The sequence below is a fragment of the Wyeomyia smithii genome, chromosome 1, assembly GCF_029784165.1.
Source record: "Wyeomyia smithii strain HCP4-BCI-WySm-NY-G18 chromosome 1, ASM2978416v1, whole genome shotgun sequence".
Lineage (NCBI taxonomy): Eukaryota > Metazoa > Arthropoda > Insecta > Diptera > Culicidae > Wyeomyia > Wyeomyia smithii.
Window position 1 is genome coordinate 133254216 of NC_073694.1, and position 22245 is coordinate 133276460.

The window sequence follows — 22245 nt, forward strand, 5'->3', positions numbered from 1 at the left end:
TGTATACTATCAATAAAGAAATTTTCTTCTCTTCAAAAAACAGTGTTCTCGGAATTCGGCCGCAGATTACGTTAGCAACAATAAATGCAATCACTATTGTCTTGAATCCGTTTTGCACACATTTATTTTTCAGGCGAAAAAAAAACGATCTTGCCATCCAAAGGATCGATTCAGTAGAAAATCGCGCGCAAAGAAATCGATTCAAAAAATCGATGAATCGACCTAAAAAGATCGATTTTGCAAAAACCGGATCGATCTTGCCCATTTCTACGCTATATATTATTGCTCGTGTTTTGTATGCTTTGGACCACTTTGATCTTTTGTGGTATAACAAACATTTTGAGCATTTTGAAGAACAAGGTCAAGGTTCGATTGAATTTTTGGCATACCAAGAACTTTTGTAAATTGCAATGCGCTTGAAATGACTATTTACATAATAATGAGTTAGCGACTAACGAAAGTTTCGCTAATGTGGGCTTGGCGTTTAGTGATTATCGAGCTCCGGGTTTTCCTGTTAGCGGCTTAGCGATTAGCGTCGCTAAATTTTCGGTTAGCCGGGCGCACCACTGCCTATTCGTAGTGACGCCAAAATATCCTCGAAATTAAACTCAATCTTTTGTTTTCTAGTTATCCAACTTCTTTGTTGATTCACCTCTTAAAAATCCGTCTTTTATCCTTTCTCTTCTTCGCCTATTCCGTGTTTCCAGTTGTCCTATTCGCCCACGAGGGTCAAATCACCGAAAGGGTCAAACCCTACAAAACGGTCAAATATTTTTTCGGAAAAACGTCAAATATTTGTCAGATAAAATTTTGACAAAATTTTGGTCGAAGATCTGTTTGTCAAAATTATTTGACAAACTTATTACACTAAGAAAATATTTGACAGAAATTTTTCTGGTCATAGAGGCCGTTCAATAATTACGTAAGCAAATAGGGGGGAGGGGGGTCTGTTAATACAGCTGTTCAAATAACCATGTTCATGACAGCGTGGACGGTAAAATTCATGGAAAGGAAATTGGGTCCTGAAACTATACCGGTTTTTATATATCATTTGAAAAAGCCGCGTTTACTGAGTGAAGCGTAATTTTTAAAAAATGTTTATCGTTTTCCTTCGAGTGAAAACGTAATGAAGAATAAAAAAACTGCTCGAAAGGTCTTAGATGACGTTTCGCCCATGTACGGTATACGAGAGAACTGTCATTTAAAGCATTTCGAGCAGATTTTAATCCTTCATTCAAAAATCAAAGGAAAATGATAAACATTTTTTTAAAATTACGTTTTGCTCAGAAAATTGCACTCTTCCAGCTGATATATAAAAATCAGAAAACCGTATAAAACTTCAGGACACTATTACGGAATTACTCGAATAAAGGACAGAAGAGGAAACGAAGTACTGTGCTTGCTTCATAATGATAAAAATAAAATAAAAACCTATATATGCTGGCAGTAGATCTAACTAGGGGGAGGGGGAGGGGGTTATCAACAAATCTTACGATGTCTTACAAGGGAGGGAGGGGGGTTTGAAAAAGTGGAAAAATATGCTTACGTAATTATTTAACGGCCCCATATCTAAAAATTCTATGCCGGTGTTTTTGATCAGCAGACTGTTTGACGGCTTACGTCAAACTTTTTCAGCCGCTATCCAGATAAGTTCGGGGTTTGAAAGTTCGCTGGTTAATTTTTCGGTTGAATGATCTTCGAAAAATGTCATTGTCGAAAGTATTCTAGATAAACATTTCAAAAGGTCCTATCTGCTTTCATCGTTTTTCCGGAGCGTTCTTTCATTCTGGTAATGGTTCAACTTTAGTAACTTCTCCAAGCGTGGTTTTCGTTCAGAAGGTTTGAGAGATTCCTCCACTATCAACTTGTGCAAATAACGTGTCATAAAAGGTGTTCAATAAGTTGTAGTGATTGAATGAAAGTGATCGATAAAATATTTGATCAAAGCAGATAGGACCTTTTGAAATGTTTCTCTAGTATTGTATGTATCCGTGACCGTTCACCAAGAGAAAATTTTTCTGTTTAAAAGCGGCAAACAGCGGCAATCACGACAAAGTTTTGAACAAAATATTTGACAAACGCCATTACACTGCCTGACAAACACATTAAACATGTTTGGCCAAACAGTAGAAAAATATTTGAGAGAAGTGTTTAAAGTCAAATAAATTTGACAAATCCTCAAACCCTACGAAAAAACGTCAAATATTTGACCATTGGCTCAATAGTGTATACGGCCTTAACAAACACGATTCGCTAGTTGGAATCTAACCCAACAAGCGAATTCCGGCTGTATCATGTAGCGTGGAATTTGGCAATTTCTAATACCCCCTACCCCCACGTGACGCAATTTTGCATGGAGACCACGTTACACTTCGTTTTTTACTATCCTTCCTGAGCCGTTACGAAACATATGAATGTTTCCAGATAATCAATGTTTTACAATTCAAAATACTACACAACAGCAAACAACTTAGAACGCACAAAACGGAAACACCCATGTTGGGAGGTATTTACCCATTTTAGGCTGTTTTCTACAAACTGGAAGCCGAATTGGAAATTTTGAAATGGCGACTGGGGTTGATTCTCGATCGCCGCACATAATTTTTTTTATTGTCTGAAAATTTAAGTATATGTACTAATCTATTTCAACAAATAACAGTTATCGTTTGAGAAAGGCCAGATAACACTGTTAGATAGATGATTTCCTGTTTTTAATAATAATGAGCAGTTCCACAAAAAATGTCCCAGTTTAAATATTTATTTTTAATTGTCGTTTTTGATTTGGATGAAACTTTGCATAAACGTTTCTATGGGCAAAAGATGCCATGCTATTCTTTTAATGTTTTGAAACTAAAAAAGTTCATTTTTTTGACAACCCATTTTTTAATAAAAACTACAAAAGATTACCTAAACAAAAAAAAAACGGTCCGATCATGGAGATATCACAGACAAACAGACGTGTCATTCGATGATGATTTCATCAACCAGAAAAATAACGATAATTTTGAAATTTTGCTTAGTGGGCAGATTCGTTGCAAGCGTGCACATTCATTATCAAAGACAAAAACCTTCAGTAATGCCGCTGGTGTTGATTTAAAGCAAGCGTTCCCACCCATTAGCAAAGACAAAAACCGTTTCACGAAAATAAGTTAGTAGGCACTAAGCTCACACGGTGGCGCCTGAGTGTAACGTTTCGAATAAGGACGAAGATTTTTCAGGATTTTTCTTCGAAGAGGCAGGTCTGTTTGTCTGTGGAGATATTAAAAAAAGCTATGATTTTTTGGAAAAAAAATTGATATTTTTTTCAAAGGGTATATTTTTTATGGAAGGACAAAATCATCATCTACAACTTTGTCAAAGACACTATGCCAATCAAACAAACCGTTCAGACTGCAAAAATATTTTTAATTCCTAATTCTAGTGGTCTATGAGAAATTACAAATATTTTTACAGCTAAAACGGTTTGTTTGATTGACATGGTGTCTTCGGCAAAATTGTAGATAAAAATTTTGTCCTTCCAAAAAAAAATATGCCCTTCAAAAAAATCGAAAAATATTTTTTTTTTCAAAATATAACTTTTTTTGTTGATTTTTACAGGATCGGACCGGTTTCATTGTTTAGGTAATCTTTTGTAGTTTTAAAAAAAAATTTTTTAAAAAAATGAGCTTTTTTAGATAATTTTTATTTTTATTTTAACGTTTTTTCACAAAAAATTTTTTTTTGAGTATACTAAATAAAAAAATAAATTGTTATTTCCAACTTTGCCGAAGGCGTCATACCGATCAAACATATCGTTTTGACTCTTCAAATATTTGTGATCATCAATGCGTTCCAAAAATAGCATTTTTCAATAGCTTCTCAAAAATGAGTTGTGTTAGAAACAATTAAACAAATAGTACAAAATGGCATCTTTTGCGTATAGAAACATCTATGCAAAGTTTCAGCCAAATCAAAAATGGTCGAATAAATTGGTTGCCCGTTTTTTGTGGAATTGCTCTAATAATTCTGTCATAATTTAAGTTTTACTCAATCAGCCTTAGTCGTTATAGCCAGTGCTGATAAAAGTCATTTTCCCCAGCAAAATTCTTCGAAAATTACAGCCAATCATTTCCAATTTTCACTTCCAATGATCGCAGCACTCTTTCAGATACACTAGATTTTCGTCCTAGTAACGTGCTGTTATAATCAGATGAAATAGATCGCGCGCATCGTTCACGGTTACGGAATAAAATTTGACGACAAATCCAACCAAATGATTTTCACTTCAAAGCGAAAAAGAAAAACAAACAGTCCACTTAACCAAAATAAACCTCACCGAAACACTTTTTCACTGACACTGACCGATGCCTCGACAATCTTCGTTAACTGATAAACTGATTTTGTTGTCTTGCTTCCATCGCCTGAAATATAATGAGGTGGTTTGACAGTTCACTTCCAAGCAAAAAGCGGGAAGGGAGAACTCTGAAAGGATTGTAAAAAAATAACGTTTATGGATGCTTTTTTTCACTTTCACTCAAGAGTGTCAACAAATATCAACCCTGGTTATAGCAACAAGAATAGCAACAAATTAAGAAAAAAATAGCATGAAAATAAGCAATATCTACATATTTCATAAAAAGTACAAAATTTGAGATGCTTGAATGAAGAAGTTTCACTTTTGTTGTTGAGCAGATAGGAATATAACACTTTTTATCCACTGATAGTATTCACTGATTCTAGTATATATCGCAAGCCCTTCCTTGTCGCACGTGTCTCCCTGATTAAGTATCCCAACTAGGTACATTACTGGTTTCATGTCTTTTCCATAATATAGGTTAGCATATAATCCACTTCCAGGTGTTTGACACAAGTGTGAATTATTGTTGGTTGCACATTCAAAGTGTGCTTCTAGGTGAACGCATAACTCTGACGGAATGATGTCAGAGTACTCCAAAGAACGGCAATCACTGTAGTACATTGGACTGGTGGCAGTTACCGTGACCTTTTTTCCATTACTATTATAACTAACAGCTTCCAGGTTCGTTGGGAGCTGGGATTTTTCGCGCCACAAGCAAGCTGGTACGCTAAAATGTTGAACCAATACTGGATATTTGAGCATAATAACGGCTACATTGAAGCGACTCGTTTTGGGGTTGAATTTGGGATGAACATATGTTGAGTGAATTTCATTTTTTTGTGCCACATTATGTACGTGGTCTTCAATTCCTAACCAAACTGAAGTATTAGCTTTGTCAGTACTGAAAATGAAAAAAAAAATTTTAATATTGTATTTTCTGAAAAGCAACAGATTTTTCTAATAACTTACTTATAAATACACTGTGCGGACGTGATGAGATAGCGAGTTGTAACAAGTGTGGCTGTACAACGTAGTGAATTATTGACGTTGATAATGGCAACTTGAGAATTCAGTTGATGCTCCTCTGGAGTACGCCTAAATTCATCGTAAAGAACTTCGCAGTTTTCTATCTGCTCTACAATACCGCTGAATAGCTCTTCAGTTTCGGTTCCAATTAGCATATCAGCTGTAGTACAGCAGGTCAAAGCATCACCACTTTCAAATCCACATATGCTAATTGAATTATTTTTAAGAAGCGCTTTGAAGTTTTTGTGAATTTGAGGACACTGCTCCGTAGGTAAACACACCCCAATTTGACCATCGTTTTTGAAGCACTTTTCTCCTAAACCAATATCGGTTAGATTGTATTCAATAAGTATATTTTTAGTGACTTCTCGAATCCATGGCAGGTATTGGGATATTGGAACAATGTGATTTTCCTTAGTACAACCGAAACTAGCAATCATTGCATGCATTTTAAATTTCCCTAGTTCTCTTATCTGTAAAATACCAGTGGGCGATTTCTGAAAATATTAATAAAAAGTTCATAACATATTTGACTTGCAAGTTGACATGTTAATAGCCTTTCAGTTACTTTTCGGCACCATGAAATAATCGCTGATTCGAGACATGCATTTTTCGTATCACCCGAACAGACTGTTGAGTTCTGTTCTAATCGTTTCGTGGTTCGATCTGAAATGTATAACATATAAATCAATTGTTCTTTAGTTTTTTTTCTCTGTGCAACTTTACCAAAATCAATTTCCTGTATTTTTGTGTACATTTGCAATGACTTTGAATCCCACAGGCAACTTGCAACTACATTTCTATCGAAACTGTAAAAAAAATATCAGCTAGATTTCCAATTTCCAAAATGTTGTATGGTACTTACTGTAGGGTAGTGTTGAGTCTGATAATTGCCAAATTGTTTTCACTCATACCTTGCTCTGGCAAAAGTTTGTAATCAGGATGCATATAAGTAGAAGCAACAATGATGTCATCATTCCTGTTTGCCAGAACAGTTATGCCTTCTGAATGCACGCAGCTTGCGGTCGTTAGAACATAATTTTCGCTAATCAATGTTCCAAGACAAAATTGATCCGTTTCATTTTCTGCAGTGTTTGCCATTATCGATGGTTTTATAAGTACGATGTGGGCAAAATCTGAACATGACTCTTTGAAATAAGTAAAAGGGCATACTGGAACAAAAAGTGAATTACGTCTAGGATAGTATCATAAATATCATAAGATCATAATTTGGTTATTTGTTGCATTGCACGTAGTTTTTGTAAGATAATATATTAAATAGTCAGTATTGAATCAAAAATCCAAACATTAAACACTTACCGTCTAATCCTTTTTGCTCATATGATAGAAAAGAGTTTTGATAGTTCATAAATGTTCCTCCGTAATTTTCGGCTGAAACTGTATATATTCCTTTCTCAGTTGAGCCACATATGTTCAATAAGAGTAAAACAATTTAACTTACTTAGAATTGCCACACACAAAGAAAGAACAAGTATCGCTGAGTTATACATGATGATGTAACATTGAATTAGCAGAACCTTCCAAAAAATCACCGGTGAATCTCGAAGCTTACTTAAATCAGCAAACTCGCGTGGACCAAACGCAGCCAAGGCGGAATCGCGACTACCACGCGTTATGCTCACCACTGGTGGTGTCTTGATCGTCATTCATGAGCTGATATGCATGAATTTCAAATTAAGAGCGAAAAAAACAATCAATCCTCTCTGGTTGTGTGATTTTCATAGGCTAGGTCAAAAATCTGAGTGCTCTTTACTCAGGATGATTAATTTAAACTATAGTGGCTGGTTTACAATCATTTTTCAAATAATTTACATATTCTTGAAAATGTGATTTCAAACTATTTTTTTTATCTCGTTTCATTCCGTAACTTTCGAATTACACGTTTGATTTTTGTGGTGTTCAATAGTCAAAAGTTTGTAGCACTACTCGTTCATTTGATATTATTTTTTTAAACCGGTCACGTATAATCTGAGATAATAGAGTTTCGTTATTTCCACCAGATAATTTTTGATAATTAGCTGCTATAGAAATCATTTGTAATCTGGATATATTTAGAGATAATTTTGTAGCGACGCTTAGTAAACGACGCTGCTGGAAACCTTAAATTTCAGCTGTACGCAGACCGTTAGAACTGCACAGTTGCTGTGTAGTGTATAAAGTACTGGTAAAGTTTCTATTTTATATTTGAAATTAATATTCTTTCACGGCGTCACATGACAAACACTAGATTATTACTAAACCTATTCAATTATTGTGCTTCACAAAACATAACTAAAAATTCTCAATCTTTCTATTACAAATATCCACACTCCGAAGTCGTTTCCGTTATTGAGAGGTTTATTTTTATTAGTTCTGTGCCAGTGCTCGTGAAGTAAAGTCGGTTCAGCACTATACACAGCGTATAACCGTATAATCATTATAATATTACTCAATTAGTAACAAAAACCATAGTCAAATTAAGTCATAATGATCGCACATGTTTTGTTATTAAGCTGCATAGGTGTACTACTTGTCGGTGGAGGTATAAATCTTGTCTAATTACATCTAAATTCATATTTGAAATAACTTTGGCTTTTTTCATGCATTGAATAGAGCTTTTTCCGGGCAAGGTATCGGTGTCACAAACAGTCTCGTTGAATCCGATTATACCGAATGATGAACAAAGTATAAAAGGTTAGTAAAATAATTAAAAATTAACAAAAATAATTTGGCTATACATTATTTTAGACTGTCCTTTCACGTACTATAAGAACGCTAAAGAGGGATTAGCGAGCTCAATTCACAGAGAGCCATACGAGGATAAAAGTTTTTCACATGTCGTAAAGGTGGATACAAACGATCTACGCTGCACGGGAGTGATTGTTGATAGCAGTCATATTCTTACCACAAAACATTGCGCATCGGAAAATCCAAAAACGATCAGTTTTCACAACGTTAGTCTCGGGAGCTGGGAAGTGAAATCAATATCATATCATCTCAGTCTCGACGTCGCTCTACTGCATCTCAGAACAAGTTTGGCGTAAGATAAATAATAAATATTGGTACACTGGGGCAATTTTCATGAAAGGGGCATTCATGTTGCGCTCGTATAGCAATACACAACAAATCTTGCGTTTTGTTGAAGGAGTGTATATTTTTACGGCTGGGTATTTGCGCATCGTGTAAGGTTCGAAAAATAATATTGCCTTTTGGAAGCGTTTTTAAAAATTGCAAACGTAATGATTTGTTTTATATCTTTTTTGCCTCAATGCACCATTAAAACATGTTCGGTATGTTTTTATCACGCATCTATTTATAGTGTAGGCAAACAGACTACACCAGCATGCTTCTGGACAACGCCAACCAGTAGCGGATTTCCAGTGATTGAATATACAACTCGCGGTGAATCCCAATAAACACGTTATTCGAATACAACTCTGACTTCTTCAACTGTTGTAGATAACCTCAGCGGAAATTTGTCGAAGACTATCATAAGATGCCAACTTTCTGAACGTGCATTTTGTTTCACAGAAGCTAAGAAAGTGAAGCACAGTTTCTTGGAAATTCCAGCTGTCTCCAATCATCGCACTCATCCTTTTGTTGTAGCACTGGGTGTTAAAGACGATGGATCGCTTCTAGAGGTATCCAATTATATTGATTGGATTGGTATTGAAACCGGGTCCACGGTGGATGCTATTGGTGAGTGCCATGAGTGCTATGTTTTACATTCTATTTCATTGTTGCGATAATGTTTATTATCAAGGACATTTTTAACCTGGGTTCATAGCCGGATTTGGGGAGCTCTAGGTGGCCAAGCTTCCGGACCCCCGCAAAAGTTTACTTCTCAAGACTCATGACCAGGGTGGCCACATTTAAATCTGTATTTTCGTTTGAAAAACTCTGAGCATCTGTATCTGGAACAAAAATATCTGTAAAAAAATCTGTATTGTCGAAACATAGAGAACTTGGTGTTTTTGAGTTGTTATGGTACATATACAACATCCATTTTTGAGCTGTAACGTGTGAGAAATTGAAAATATATTCAACTTGCTAAATATTCAATGCAATAAAATTTGGAGTATTCATAAAAATTTATGTCAATTTTGAAAAACCTGTAAATCTGTACTTTTGGACGAAAATCTGTATATCTATATATACAGATTCTGAACGTTACTTAGGCCCAAAAATTTGTAAAATACAGATTAATCTATATATGTGGCATCCCTGATCATGACTCAATACAAAAAATCTAAAACACAACAAAGTTTTGTGACACTTCAAAAAAAAAAAAAAAAATTGAAATTAAAATAAAACTAACACAATCCTTCAATAATCTTTCTATAATTTATATATGACACATTCGACCGTGACGTTATAATGTTTTGACTATTCTGTTGGAAGATATTTTTTACTCTGACTTGATATGTTTTCAAGTACACAAAATTCCATATAAGAAAGATGCCTGAGAGATTTGTTTACTTTGTTTGTATCACTTTGGGGAGTGATAATGTGGTGTGACGTTACAACGCGTTGGTTTGTCTGAAATTTTACGTGTTTTGACCCAAGACTACGTCTATCTGGAAGTTAGGTGCCTGAATTCGAAAATTAAGAAATTCAACCATGGAAAAAGCAGCCAGGGTTTGTGTGTGTGTGCGTCGACAGCGGCAATGTAGTCATCACTTGGGTTCGGGTTCTACTGCACTGATTGACGACGAGTGACAAGCGCTTTATTCATACATGCCTCGGTGCAGCGCCTGTATCACCATGTTTTCCTTCAAGACATCAGATTTAATAACATTCTAACAGCAGATCGTTAAACTGTCTGATTTCGAGGCGAATGACCAACACATGGTTAGAACCTCGTTAATTTAATAAATAAATAAATAAATAAACTGTCTGATAAAGGAGGTGGTTACGAACTCCCCGAAAAAGCTTCACCTTCAAGACATCAAAATAGTATAGGCTCAGGGCAGAAAACATTAGTTGACCTATTGGGACGGGGAGATTCTGTCAAATTTTTTTGCCGCTAATATAAAGGTTACCGTAGCAAGCAGTTGGTGACTACTCATGAAGTCTGTGCTAGGCGTGCTCGCATATGATTGGTATATTGTTCGTAAAAATTCGACCTTGAAACTTTTATTCAATTTTCACTGTTAAGCAATGAAATGATAATGATAATTAAAGTATTAAAACATTGTTTATCATTTGGCGTCGTACACAAATTACGTAACGCATGCAGGGGGGAGGGGGGTTGAGCCTGCGTTACTTATTGTTACGTAGGGGGGAGGGGGGTAGTAGAGACAGTTACGTAACTGTGATGTTTGCTCGGAAATGAAAATTTCGGAGGGGGGTCAGGCTGATCAACGTTACGTAATTTTAGGGGGGGGGGAGTCATGTCGAACGTTACCTAACGTTACATAGGAGGGGCATAGGGGGGGGGGGGAGGTGGTCTGAAATCTAGATTTTTAGCGTTACGGAATTTGCGTACGTCGCCTTTTATCAATCCAACGGCATATTGACTATTGTGATCCATCATGTGGTTACATCAGTATTACCGTTTGAAATCATTCATTCCGACGTCACACTTTGGTTTTAGTTTCCGCAGAATGTATCCCGGTATAGTGCGATAAGACGTAGTCCTACGTCAAAATAACTTATTACTTATAACCTTTATAACCGTTGCAAAAATGTTCAATATTTGTTGAATAAATTACGGTAATAATATTCATTAGATAAACTTTCAATCACCATCAGCAGCAGCTTTGCAGTTTTTCCTCGATTGCACATGAATGAATAGAAATGTACGTATATAAGTGTACCACTGCAATACGAATAGTACCGCTGTAATACGAACAGTGTAATACGAAATGTACGAATAGAAGTGTACCGCTGCAATCATAGACGACGAGAGACCTGCGGCGCTCTGCTCCACAAATACTGTACAGTATTGTTGCTTTTACCAGCATGTTTCCTTTCAAGACATCAGTTTTCATTACGCGCTAACAGCAGGATTTTTTTGATATTGATACAGAGAATATCACGGAATGGTTCACGTCGTCTGTGCTAGGAATGCTCGCATGAGATTGGTTCATTGTTCGCGTAAATTTGTCCTTAAAACTTTTCATCGATTTTTACCGCATAGCAATGAAATAATACAGTCAAACCTGTTTTTGTGCGAATTTTATTTTGTGCGACCTTTTATATGCGTTTTTTTTTGTTTGTGAGAATTGTTTTGTGCGGTATATGAAAAAGGACCACATTCGACGAGATTTTCAGCAGTTTAGTTTATCCGATCCTCGAAATTAGTTTTAACGTATTACATATGTATTGCGTCAGACAATTACTATTTGAGCCAGTTTACGTAGAAAAAGTCACGTATTGCTAGCCTACGGAGGATAGCGGTTGGAAGGAATAGTATGTTTAATAAAAGTTACGTTTATCAATCAGACGTTTAAAAATGTTCTCATAGGTATTCTCTAAATCAGAATCATCTTGTTTCGAATTAATTTCAAATGAAAATGTTTTATACAGTTTATATTTTTCAATAATGTTGTGAAAACTTGTTTTATAGCTACACGTGAGGTTTCAGACGGGTTTTTTATGCGATTCATGCGGTCCCTATCCGTCGCACAAGAACAGGTTTGACTGTAATGATAACTAGCGTATTACAAAATTGTCCAACATTTTATCTATCCAGCAACATGTTGGTTATTGTTATCCATCATGTGGTTATGCTGTTATTATCGTTTGAAATCTGACGGAACATTTGCCAGTTTCATTTCCTATTTTACAGAATGCATCTCAGTATACAGTCATCCCAGTACTAGGGGTCAACCAGTATTATGGGCCAGTCTACACTTTGTATTGGTTTTTAACGTATGTCAATTAGTGCTGGGACTATCCGGATTAAAACACCCGGTTATCCGACCTCGGATTTCCGACAAATATCCAAAATCCGGATCTATCACATATCCAGATAGTGTCCGACAGGATTTTGTATTCGAACATAGTTTAATGAGAATTATGTAAAAAATTACGTACGAAGGGATGGGGGAGTGTGAAAGAAGCCATTTTTGAGTTCCGTTTTATTTGAACGGGCTTCAAAAAACAAAAAAAAAATTGCGGAAATCCGGATGATAAATATCCGGATATCCGAATATCCGACTATTCGATTATCCGTATCCGGTCATCCGAATAGTATTCGTTCATCCATCCGTGATCCGAGCTTCGAATACCCGGTCACGAATATATCCGGTTGAAAGTCCCAGCACTAATGTCAATAACTCTAAAAAGTCAAATTGAATTTCAATGGACGCGAACAACATTTCTCAATGCGGCTTTTATGCGAAATTCGTGCACTAACGCGCTAAACTCTTAAGTGCCGGTAGACTTTTTTTAATGCTTTATTAAGGTGGCTTTCAGCCACAGGCTGGTTCGCCACTATATGCCGGTAGACTCCCACCAGCTTATAATTTGTTAATTATTTATTATTATTATTTGTTAATAAGGCTAGAATCCGTAGAAAAACATCGTTTTATTCAACAAAATGTATGGAACAATAAATAATTGGTATTTATTCATAGAATTATGGAATATCCTCTCTGAATTTCGTATTTGTACTTTTTTTACATGCTGCTAAATATTGGCCCATAATGCTGGTCACGAAATTCGGTTTTCCCAGTATTATGGAGTGTAGAAACTGGTACTAATGCTCGTTCATCATGAATTTTCATGATCTTTTTTTAAAGGTCAATAGCAACCCTTAAGATCATTTGAGCAGTGATTCTTCTGCTTTAAGGCAGTCGACCAAATTTTTAACCAGACAGGTGATTGTATCGGGAATCGAACTTTTGTGTTCTAGCTTGGACTAATGTGCCCTTTCCGACGGAGTTATAAGGCCCTTATTGTCAAAACATATACATATTTAAAGCATGAGAAAAACAAAAAAAAATGAAAGAAGACTGAGCAAAATATTGATTCATTGTCTTTATATTCCAGCCTGAGCTTAATGTTCCTCTCGATGTTAACCTTACTGCCGGAATTATTCTTTAAAATAATGTTTTAGTCTTTGAAACCAAAAAAAATGTTCGTCTGGCTCTCAATACTGTGAGCATTGGCCCATAATACTGGGAGGGTCAAAAAGTGGCCCATAATAGTGGGAATCGGATGAGCTCATCATTTTGTGAATCTTGAATAAATAAGTTGTATAAGAATGGAATTATACGAAGGTTTAATCTTTTTGCCTTTCTCCTAGAAAGGTATAGCAATCACTGGAAAAACCAAAGGTATAAAAGTGGTCCCAATGGCTGAATGTCATATACCACTCGACCCCCTTCGACGAACTGAGCATTTTCTGTATGTATGTATGTATGTGTGTATGTGTGTGTGTGTGAGTGTATGTATGTGCAACTTTTTTTTCTCACTCACTTTTCTTAGAGATGGCTGGACCGATTTTCATGAAATTAATTGCAAATGAAAGGTCTAGTTGCGCCATAGGTTGCTATTGAATTTCATTGTAATCGGATTTTTAGTTTAGAGGTTATGTATCAAAATGTAAAAATCACGAAACATCAATATCTCAGAAACCACACAACCGATTTTAAAAAAATTGGTTTCAAATAATTGGGCTGTCTCTAGAACCCTTAAGTTTTAAATTTCGTAATGATTGAACATATGGTTCAAAAGTTATGTGAAGAAAAGTTATCCTGACGTTGTTTAAATTCACTCATTTTTCTCAGAGATGGCTGGACCGATTTTCACAAAATTAGTGTCAAATGAAAGGTCTAGTTGCCCCATAGGTTGCTATTGAATTTCATTGCAATCGGATTGTAACTTTGTCAGTTGTTCATGAAAATGTGAAATCACATAATGAAAGTAAACATATTGACTTCCTCCTAACGATCACTGGCTAATTAAAAGGTAGAAAAGTGATCCAAATGGCCGAATGTCATATACTACTCGACTCAGTTAGACGAATCGAGCATTTTCTGCATATATGCATGTATAGGTGTATATGTTTGTGTGTGGGTGTGTACGTGTGTATGTGCACCTTTTTTCGCACTCACTATTCTCAGTAATGGTCTGACCGAACAGATTTCAATGAAATTAATTGCAAATGAAAGGTCTAGTTGCCCTATAAGACCCTATTGAATTTTATTGTAATCTGATTTCTAGTTTAGAGGTTATGTATCAAAGTGTAAAAATCACGAAACATCAATATCTTAGAAACCACACATCTGATTTGATTAAAATTAGTTTCAAATAAACGGGCTACCTTAATGTTCATGTTCAATCTTCATAAAATTTAAAAGTTAAGGGTTTTTAACTTTTAAATTTTATGAAGATTGAACATGTGGTTCAGAAGTTATGGAAAGAAACGTGTTCTGGAGACTATTTAATCTCACTCATGTTTCTCAGAGATGGCTGGCCCGATTTTTATAAAATTAGTGTCATATGAATGGTCTTGTTGCCCCATAAGACCCTAATGATTTTTTCTACAAACGGATTATTACTTTGCCTGTTATGTTCAAAAATGTGAAATCCAGCTATGAAAAGAAACATATTCCAAGACAACTTACTTGGACTCACTCATATTTCTCAGAGATGGTTGACCCGATTTCCACAGAATTAGTATCAAATAAAAGGTCTACCTACCTCATAACACCCTATTGAATTTTGCAGTAATCGGACTGTAACTTCGTCTGTAATGTATCGAAATGTGAAAATCACGAAACTTCATTATCTTAGAAACTACACAACCAATTTGAACAATATTGATATCAGATGAACGGGCTAGTTAAGGGTTGACTGATGAATTATGATTGAACACGTGGTTTCAAAGTTTGGCTGCCCCATACGTCACCTTTTTATTTGATTGTAATCAAACTTAAGCAAGCGTTATGCTTTAATTTGTAAAACAACGAAAGTCTATTATCTCAAGTATTACACGACTTATTTGAACATAACTAGTGTCATACAAATGAGTCTCTCAAACTTACAAAAAACAAACTTCATAACAATTTGATATGCTGTTTAAAAGTTTTAGAAAAAAAAAAGAAATTCAAAGACTATTCAACACTTTACCTGCTTCGATCAATATATATGGCCTCAAGATGATTTAAATGTGGTATCGTACTATTTGAACGTTCCCGGCATCGCTCGTGATTAAATTGTTCGAAATTAAGAGTCATTGCATTTATTTCGCTATTTCTTAAGTACTAAAATTACGTCAAATTTCATATTTTATACTTTAATTACAACATCAATATTTTAGAACCCAAAGAGTGGATAAACATTTATTGGATTTAAGCATTCATGTAAATCTATTTTTACAAATAATAAGTTTGAATGAGAAAGGCTGAGTCTGACCGCTAGGTGGATTAATTTAGGTTTTTTATCTTTTATCGTTTATTTAAAAATACAATTAAGCTTAGCTGGCTGGTAATACTGGGTTGACTGTAGAAAACAAAAAAATAATACTAATAAAAATAAATGTGAATATTTCACCAGACTTTTTGTGTCTAAAGGGTGTCCACGATGAAATTGCCACACACAAAATTGATTCGCAAAATTCGAGTTTTCATCCGATTGCCATCAAATTTTCAGGGATTGAAAAATAACTATTAAACTTAATTTTACCATATTACTCGTATTTTATTTACAGTCCATACGCAAATGCCCGCACCTTGGCCTTAACCCCGGCCATAAGATTGTGCACAACCTGTGAATCAACCGTTTTTTGCATGTAAACCCATACTTTCTTCAGTTCCTCGACTGTCTTCACCCAGTACTTTTTGATGGGGTGGAGCTCCGGAGTGTTGGGAGGGTTGAACATTTTCTACACGAAATTGACCTTATTGTCCGCATACCACTTCAGCACGTACTTGGAGTAGTGGCATGAGGCCAAATCCGGCCAGAAGATTGTTGGAACGTTGTGGGCCTTCAGGAGAGGAAGCAGCCGCTTCTGGAGGCACTCTTTCATGTACACCTGTCCGTTTATCGTGTCCTGGGTCACGACAGGTGCACTCCGCTTCCCGCACGTGCTGATGGCTTGCCAAACCAGGAGTTTCTTCACAAATTTGGACATCTTCTGAGTGCGGACATGCTCCGGAACGCTGAACTTATCCTTGGCCGTGAAAAACAGGTTGCCGGGGATCTGTTTGAAGTCGGCCTTCACATATGTTTCGTCGTCCATGATGCAGCATTCAACTTTCGTCAGCATGTTGAGGTACAACTTCCTGGCACGGGTTTTGGCGGACTTGTTCTGCTTCTGGTCGCGATTAGGGGCCTTTTGTACCTTGAACGTTCGAAGCCCAGCCTTAGTTTTGGCCTTCTGGACAAAACTTCGGCTTAGGTGCAGCTTTTTAGCCTCATCCCGAACAGAGGCGTTCGGGTTTCGGTTGAAGGCCCCAACTACGTGGTTGTGATTTTTGGTGTTGTACGGAATACCTTTTCCTTCACTTCTGGGCTTCCGATCGGTGGTCAATCGTTCCTCGAACCGCCTAATCACTCGCGACACCGTGGAATTCGCGATTCCCAACGTTTTAGCGATGGAACGATGCGAGAGATCCTTGTTCTCGTGATGAATGCGCAAGATTTTATCACGCACAAGCTGTTCTTTCGACTCTATTTCCGCGAGTTTTGATCACAGGACTTTAAAACTTGCAGGATGTAAATAATGCACTATGAACTAAATCCACCCAAATTTTCATTAAATTGTACCTAACCGTTAAAAAGTTAGAGCAATTTCATGGTGTGGCAATTTCATCGTGGACACCCTTTACGCGCCATTCTGGCTGTTAGATGGGTTAATCGAGTAGATGTCTTGGCAGAAAGAGAGAGAGAGAGAGAAAGAGAGAGAGGGACAGAGAGAGGGGGAGAGAGAGAGAAGAGAGAGAGAGATTTAGTTTAAAAATAGTTTATTTGACACGGCACGATACAAATTATGTTTAACTGAGCCAAGTACATGTTTTTTTTTTAATTCTAAGTTAGCAGGGAAAAGAGGGAGGCCCATTTTTTATATCTCGCGGCCGACTACGAGCTAGTGGGGATTTAAGGTGAGAGGAGGGGAGTTACAATTTTGATTTTAACTATATTGAGTTACAGGATTCATTTATTTGTACATGGCTAAGCAGTGATGTTCCATTTGAGCAGTTTTGGTCTGAGGTGTCTGCGTGAACATGAAGGAGCCGAGTCTTCGTTTTAGTGTCTCCACCATGGTGTATCATTTTCATTCATTTTATGACGGGAATTGTAATCTAGCAAATAGATAAAAAAAATCAAATTTTAATTCCAGCGTTTTTTATAAACCCGTATAGCTGTGTCATGTACTGGAGATCACCGCTCCCCAGAATGTCTCTAACGGGTACGTTCGGTTGTTTTCCTCGGGCCCGAAGGGGATCTATAAGCTCGGACCTAACACCACAGTATTCGGTACACGACCAAACAACATGCTCGATGTCATGGTAGCCATCGCCACAAACGCAGTGATTACTGTCTACAAGCCCTATACGAAAGAGATGCGTGTTTAACGTGTAGTGATTGGACAAAAGTCTGGACATCACGCGAATGAAGTCCCGACCTACATCCAACCCCGTGAACCATGCTTTCGTCGATACCTTAGGAAAAATGGAATGTAGCCACCGTCCCAGTTCATCTGAGTTCCATGATGATTGCCAACTGTTGAGTGTTCTCTGACGCAAAATGCTATAAAGTTCATCATAAGCAATTGGTCTTACATAAATATCGCCATCAATAGCACCCACCTTAGCTAAAGCGTCAGCCTTTTCATTGCCCGGAATGGAACAATGAGAAGGGACCCACGCTAAGGTAACCCGGTAATTTTTATCTGTTAAAGCACTTAAAAACCGCCGTATTGTCCCCAGGAAATACGGGGTGTGCTTCACAGTCTTCATCGATCGCAGAGCCTCAATGGCACTGAGACTATCTGTGAAGATGAAGTAGTGGTCTATGGGTAGGGTTTCGATGATTCCAAGAGAGTACTGAATAGCAGCAAGTTCTGCGACGTACACGGAAGCAGGAGCATCGAGTTTGTAGGAAGCGGTAAAGTTTTCGTGGAAAACACCGAAGCTAGTGGACTCATCTAGATTAGATCCGTCAGTGTAAAACCTTTTATCACAACTAACATGTTCAAACTTATTGGAAAAAATCTTATGGATCTCTTGGGGTCGCAATTGATCCGGGATACCAGAAATGTTATGTTTCATGGTGGTGTCGAAGAATATAGCATTAATAGAAGTATTTAAAAGTGCGACATTGGAGGAATCGTATGAAGAAGGATTAATATCTTGAGCCATATAGTCAAAATATAAAGTCATAAATCTGGATTGAGATTGAAGGTCGACCAACCTCTCGAAATTTTCAATTACTAATGGGTTCATAACTGTACATCGAATTAGCAACCGGTAAGAGAGATTCCAAAAACGATGTTTCAACGGAAGAATACCCGCTAACACTTCAAGACTCATCGTATGGGTCGACTGCATGCAACCCAAGGCAATACGCAAACAACGATATTGTATTCTCTCTAATTTTATAATGTGCGTGTTCGCGGCGGAGCGAAAGCAGAAACAGCCGTACTCAAGAACTGACAATATCGTTGTTTGGTATAACCTTAGAAGGTCTCCTGGGTGAGCACCCCACCAAGTTCCGGTAATCGTACGAAGAAAATTAATCCTCTGTTGGCATTTCTGTGTCAGATACCTAATATGACAAGCCCAGGTGCATTTAGAGTCGCACCAGACACCAAGATATTTGTGTACCAAAACCTGAGAGATCGTTTTACCCGTTAGTAGGAGCTGCAGCTGAGCTGGGTTATGCTTCCTAGAAAAAACGACCAACTCAGTTTCCTCCGGAGAGAATTCGATACCCAGCTTAAGAGCCCATTCAGACAAATTGTCTAAGGTATCTTGCAATGGTCCTTGCAGATCGCTAGCCTCGCTACCAGTAATGGATACAACGCTATCGTCTGCAAGTTGCCTTAGCGTGCATGAATTTGCAAGACATTCATCGATGTCATTGACGTAAAAATTATATAAGAGAGGACTTAAACATGAGCCCTGGGGGAGGCCCATGTAACTAATTCGGGAAGTTGGCGAATCGCCATGTGAGAAATACATATGCTTTTCTGACAACAAATTGAGCAAAAAGTTATTCAAATTTGGTGAAAGTCCCTGCGAATGAAGTTTCGCGCTTAAAACTTCTACAGAGACAGAGTCAAAAGCCTCCTTAATATCCATGAACGCAGAAGCCATTTGCTCTTTTCGAGCAAAGGCTAGTTGAATTTCAGTAGAAAGCAACGCTAGGCAATAGTTCGTCCCTTTGCCCCGGCGAAAGCCAAATTGAGTATCTGAAAGTAACCCGTTTGTTTCGACCCACTTGTCTAACCGTAAGAGGATCATTTTCTCCATTAATTTCCGGAGGCAAGAGAGCATCGCAATCGGCCTATATGAATTGTGATCAGAGGCAGGTTTTCCGGGTTTTTGAATAGCAATGACATTTACCTCCCTCCAGTCGTGCGGAACAATGTTTAGCTCAAGGAACTTGTTGAACAAATTCAACAAGCGTCTTTTTGCAGAGTCGGGTAGATTCTTCAACAGGTTGAATTTTATTCTATCTAACCCTGGAGCCTTATTGTTGCACGACAGGAGAGCCATTGAAAATTCCAACATCGAAAATGGAGGCTCTTCCGTAGTTACTACAAACGCGTCGCGAAAGGTTTTCTGTTCCGGTACAGAGTCCGGACAGACCTTTTTGGCAAAATCGAGTATCCAGCGATCTAAATACTCCTCACTTTCATTCGAAACGTCACGGTTCCGCATGCGCCTGGCGGTATCCCAAAGAGTGCTCATCGCTGTTTCCCTCGACAACGCGTTTACGAACCGCCGCCAGTACCCGCGTTTTTTCGCCTTTACTAAGCTCTTCATCTGCCTGCCCAGTGCCTCGTACCTTCGAAGCAGGTTGATAGTGCCGTACTCCCGGTAGTCCTTATACGCCGCGGACCTTCGCGCGTACAGCTCAGAGCACTCTTTGTCCCACCATTTGTTGGGAGGGCGCTGTCTAATCGTTACCCCGGGTATCGGTTTCGTCTGAGCTTGAGTCGCGGCGTCGATTATCAAGCCAGCTAAGAACGCGTATTCTTCCTCCGGAGGAAGTTCCTCGTGAGTCTCGATAGATTGCGCTATAATAGACTCATAACACTTCCAGTCAATATTACGTGTAAGGTCGTAGGAAATATTGATTGGGTTCGGGGGAGTTGAACCATTATCAATTGATATAACGATTGGAAGATGATCACTACCGTGGGGATCGTTGATTACTTTCCACTGGCAATCTAACGCTAGTGATGTCGAGCAGAGGGATAGGTCAAGCACGCTTTCACGTGCTGTAGGATTAGGTACACGTGTCGCTTCCCCAGTATTCAACTGTCATATTGAAGTCGTCGATCAAGTTACAGATTAAAGAAGATCGGTTGCCGTCGTACAGCGACCCCCATAGCGAACAGTGAGAGTTAAAATCTCCCAAAATCAAAAAAGGTGCGGGAAGCGATTCTGCTATATCAAGGAGTTGCTTCTGTTCAATCCGCGCGGATGGGGGAATATATAATGAAACAAGGCAAAGGCCTTTTCCATTCATATTCGTTTGAATGGCAACAACTTCAATATTCGAGATCGAGGGGAGGTCGATTCTGCAAAAAGAATAGCACTTTTTGATCCCCAAAAGTACCCCTCCACCGTGTGAGTCTCGATCTCGACGAATGATGTTGAAATCGTGGAAATTAAGTTGGTCATTTGAATTGAGAAAAGTTTCACAGAGCGCGAACGCATCACAATTGTATGTGTTTATCAAATGTGAAAATAAATCGAATTTGGGGATGATACTTCTGCAGTTCCACTGTAACACAGTGACAAAATTCCTAACCTCTTTCGACGTATTAGTCATCGAAAGATACGATAGCTGAAATGAGGGGCTAAGTTGCTGTAAGTAGCTTCAAATAGGTTTTCACTGTAGGGAGAAGGGCAAGAAGAATATTTTGTAGGGGATCTGGTATGTTGAATGTTTTAAATATCCAGCCCACAATATCAGAGAATTTTATGAACCCTGTTTCTTTTATGTCTTCTGATCGAGAAATGGGTGCAAGAGGGGTTTTTGGTGCCCCAGGAAGCGGTGGGTACTCCTGGTTTGATTTGAAATTAAAACCGGGGGGCATTTGCTTCGGTTTTTCTTCACCGCTTCCTTTTTGTGTTGTCTTATTGGTCATTCCGCTAGGGGTTATCTTACGACCTTTGCGAGAAAGATTAGGAGAGTTGAGCATTCTCCTCTCCCTAGATCCCTCTGGCAAGGCATAAGAACACCCTTCGACGGGATCGTCAGATGTACCCTCATCGGTTGGCAAAAAGGAAAAGATGTTTCCTGTCGAGGGTGGCTCAGCCCTCTTAAGCATTTCTGCAAAAGAGCGCTTTGATCGGTCCTTAAGGGAACGCTTAATTTTTTCCTCGCGCTGTTTGTACGCGGGACACGCCGACAGGTCATGCCGAGTTCCCTCGCAGTAAAGACACTTTTCAGTATCCTCACTGCAAGCGGTCTCAGCATGATTGCCTCCGCACTTGCTGCAGCGTGCCTTGTTGCAGCAGTAGGTGGCTGTATGACCTAACTGCTTGCAGTTTTGGCAATGCATGACCCGCGGTACGAACAGGCGTACAGGCAGACGAACCCTGTCCAAAGAGATGTAGTTCGGCAGTGCGGATCCGGCGAATGTTACACGGAAGGAATCAGAAGGGAGGAATTTCTTCTTCCCTTCTTCGATGGATACTGAATGCAATTGCTTGACATCCAGTATCTTTACATCTTGAATCAGGGGGTTC

General features: G+C 38.1%; 2 protein-coding genes across 3 annotated transcripts in view; one reads left to right on the plus strand and one right to left on the minus strand.

Moving 5' to 3' along the window:
• Nucleotides 1–4582: 4582 nt before the first annotated feature.
• On the minus strand, nucleotides 4583–7582 carry LOC129717804 (uncharacterized). The gene is made up of 7 exons (XM_055667985.1): nucleotides 6825–7582; nucleotides 6683–6760; nucleotides 6228–6534; nucleotides 6089–6171; nucleotides 5931–6028; nucleotides 5306–5859; nucleotides 4583–5237 (listed from the first exon to the last, which is right to left on the minus strand). Exons 1-7 carry the CDS (start codon nucleotides 7027–7029, stop codon nucleotides 4652–4654), a joined length of 1911 nt encoding a protein of 636 aa, XP_055523960.1. The 5' UTR covers nucleotides 7030–7582; the 3' UTR covers nucleotides 4583–4651.
• A 139-nt stretch (nucleotides 7583–7721) lies between these two features.
• Nucleotides 7722–22245, plus strand: part of LOC129717802 (uncharacterized) — a 33969-nt gene continuing 19445 nt past the window's right edge. Inside the window, exons 1-5 of one of the 2 annotated variants that reach the window (XM_055667984.1) lie at nucleotides 7722–7904; nucleotides 7976–8056; nucleotides 8111–8402; nucleotides 8682–8764; nucleotides 8822–9061. In XM_055667984.1, coding sequence (XP_055523959.1) covers nucleotides 7850–7904; nucleotides 7976–8056; nucleotides 8111–8402; nucleotides 8682–8764; nucleotides 8822–9061 — 751 coding nt within the window. In that variant the 5' untranslated portion in view covers nucleotides 7722–7849. The remainder of the gene's footprint in view (nucleotides 7905–7975; nucleotides 8057–8110; nucleotides 8403–8681; nucleotides 8765–8821; nucleotides 9062–22245) is intronic. The other variant, XM_055667983.1, reaches the window with a different exon arrangement.

Bases quoted from the DNA above. Each gene is read 5' to 3' on its own strand.
- LOC129717804 (XM_055667985.1), bottom strand. From the start codon at position 7,029: ATGACGATCAAGACACCACCAGTGGTGAGCATAACGCGTGGTAGTCGC. The intron at 6,029-6,088 runs GTAAAGTTGCAC...TATACATTTCAG, and splicing joins AATACAGGAAATTGATTTTG to ATCGAACCACGAAACGATTA. The intron at 5,238-5,305 runs GTAAGTTATTAG...TTTCATTTTCAG, and splicing joins TCCGCACAGTGTATTTATAA to TACTGACAAAGCTAATACTT.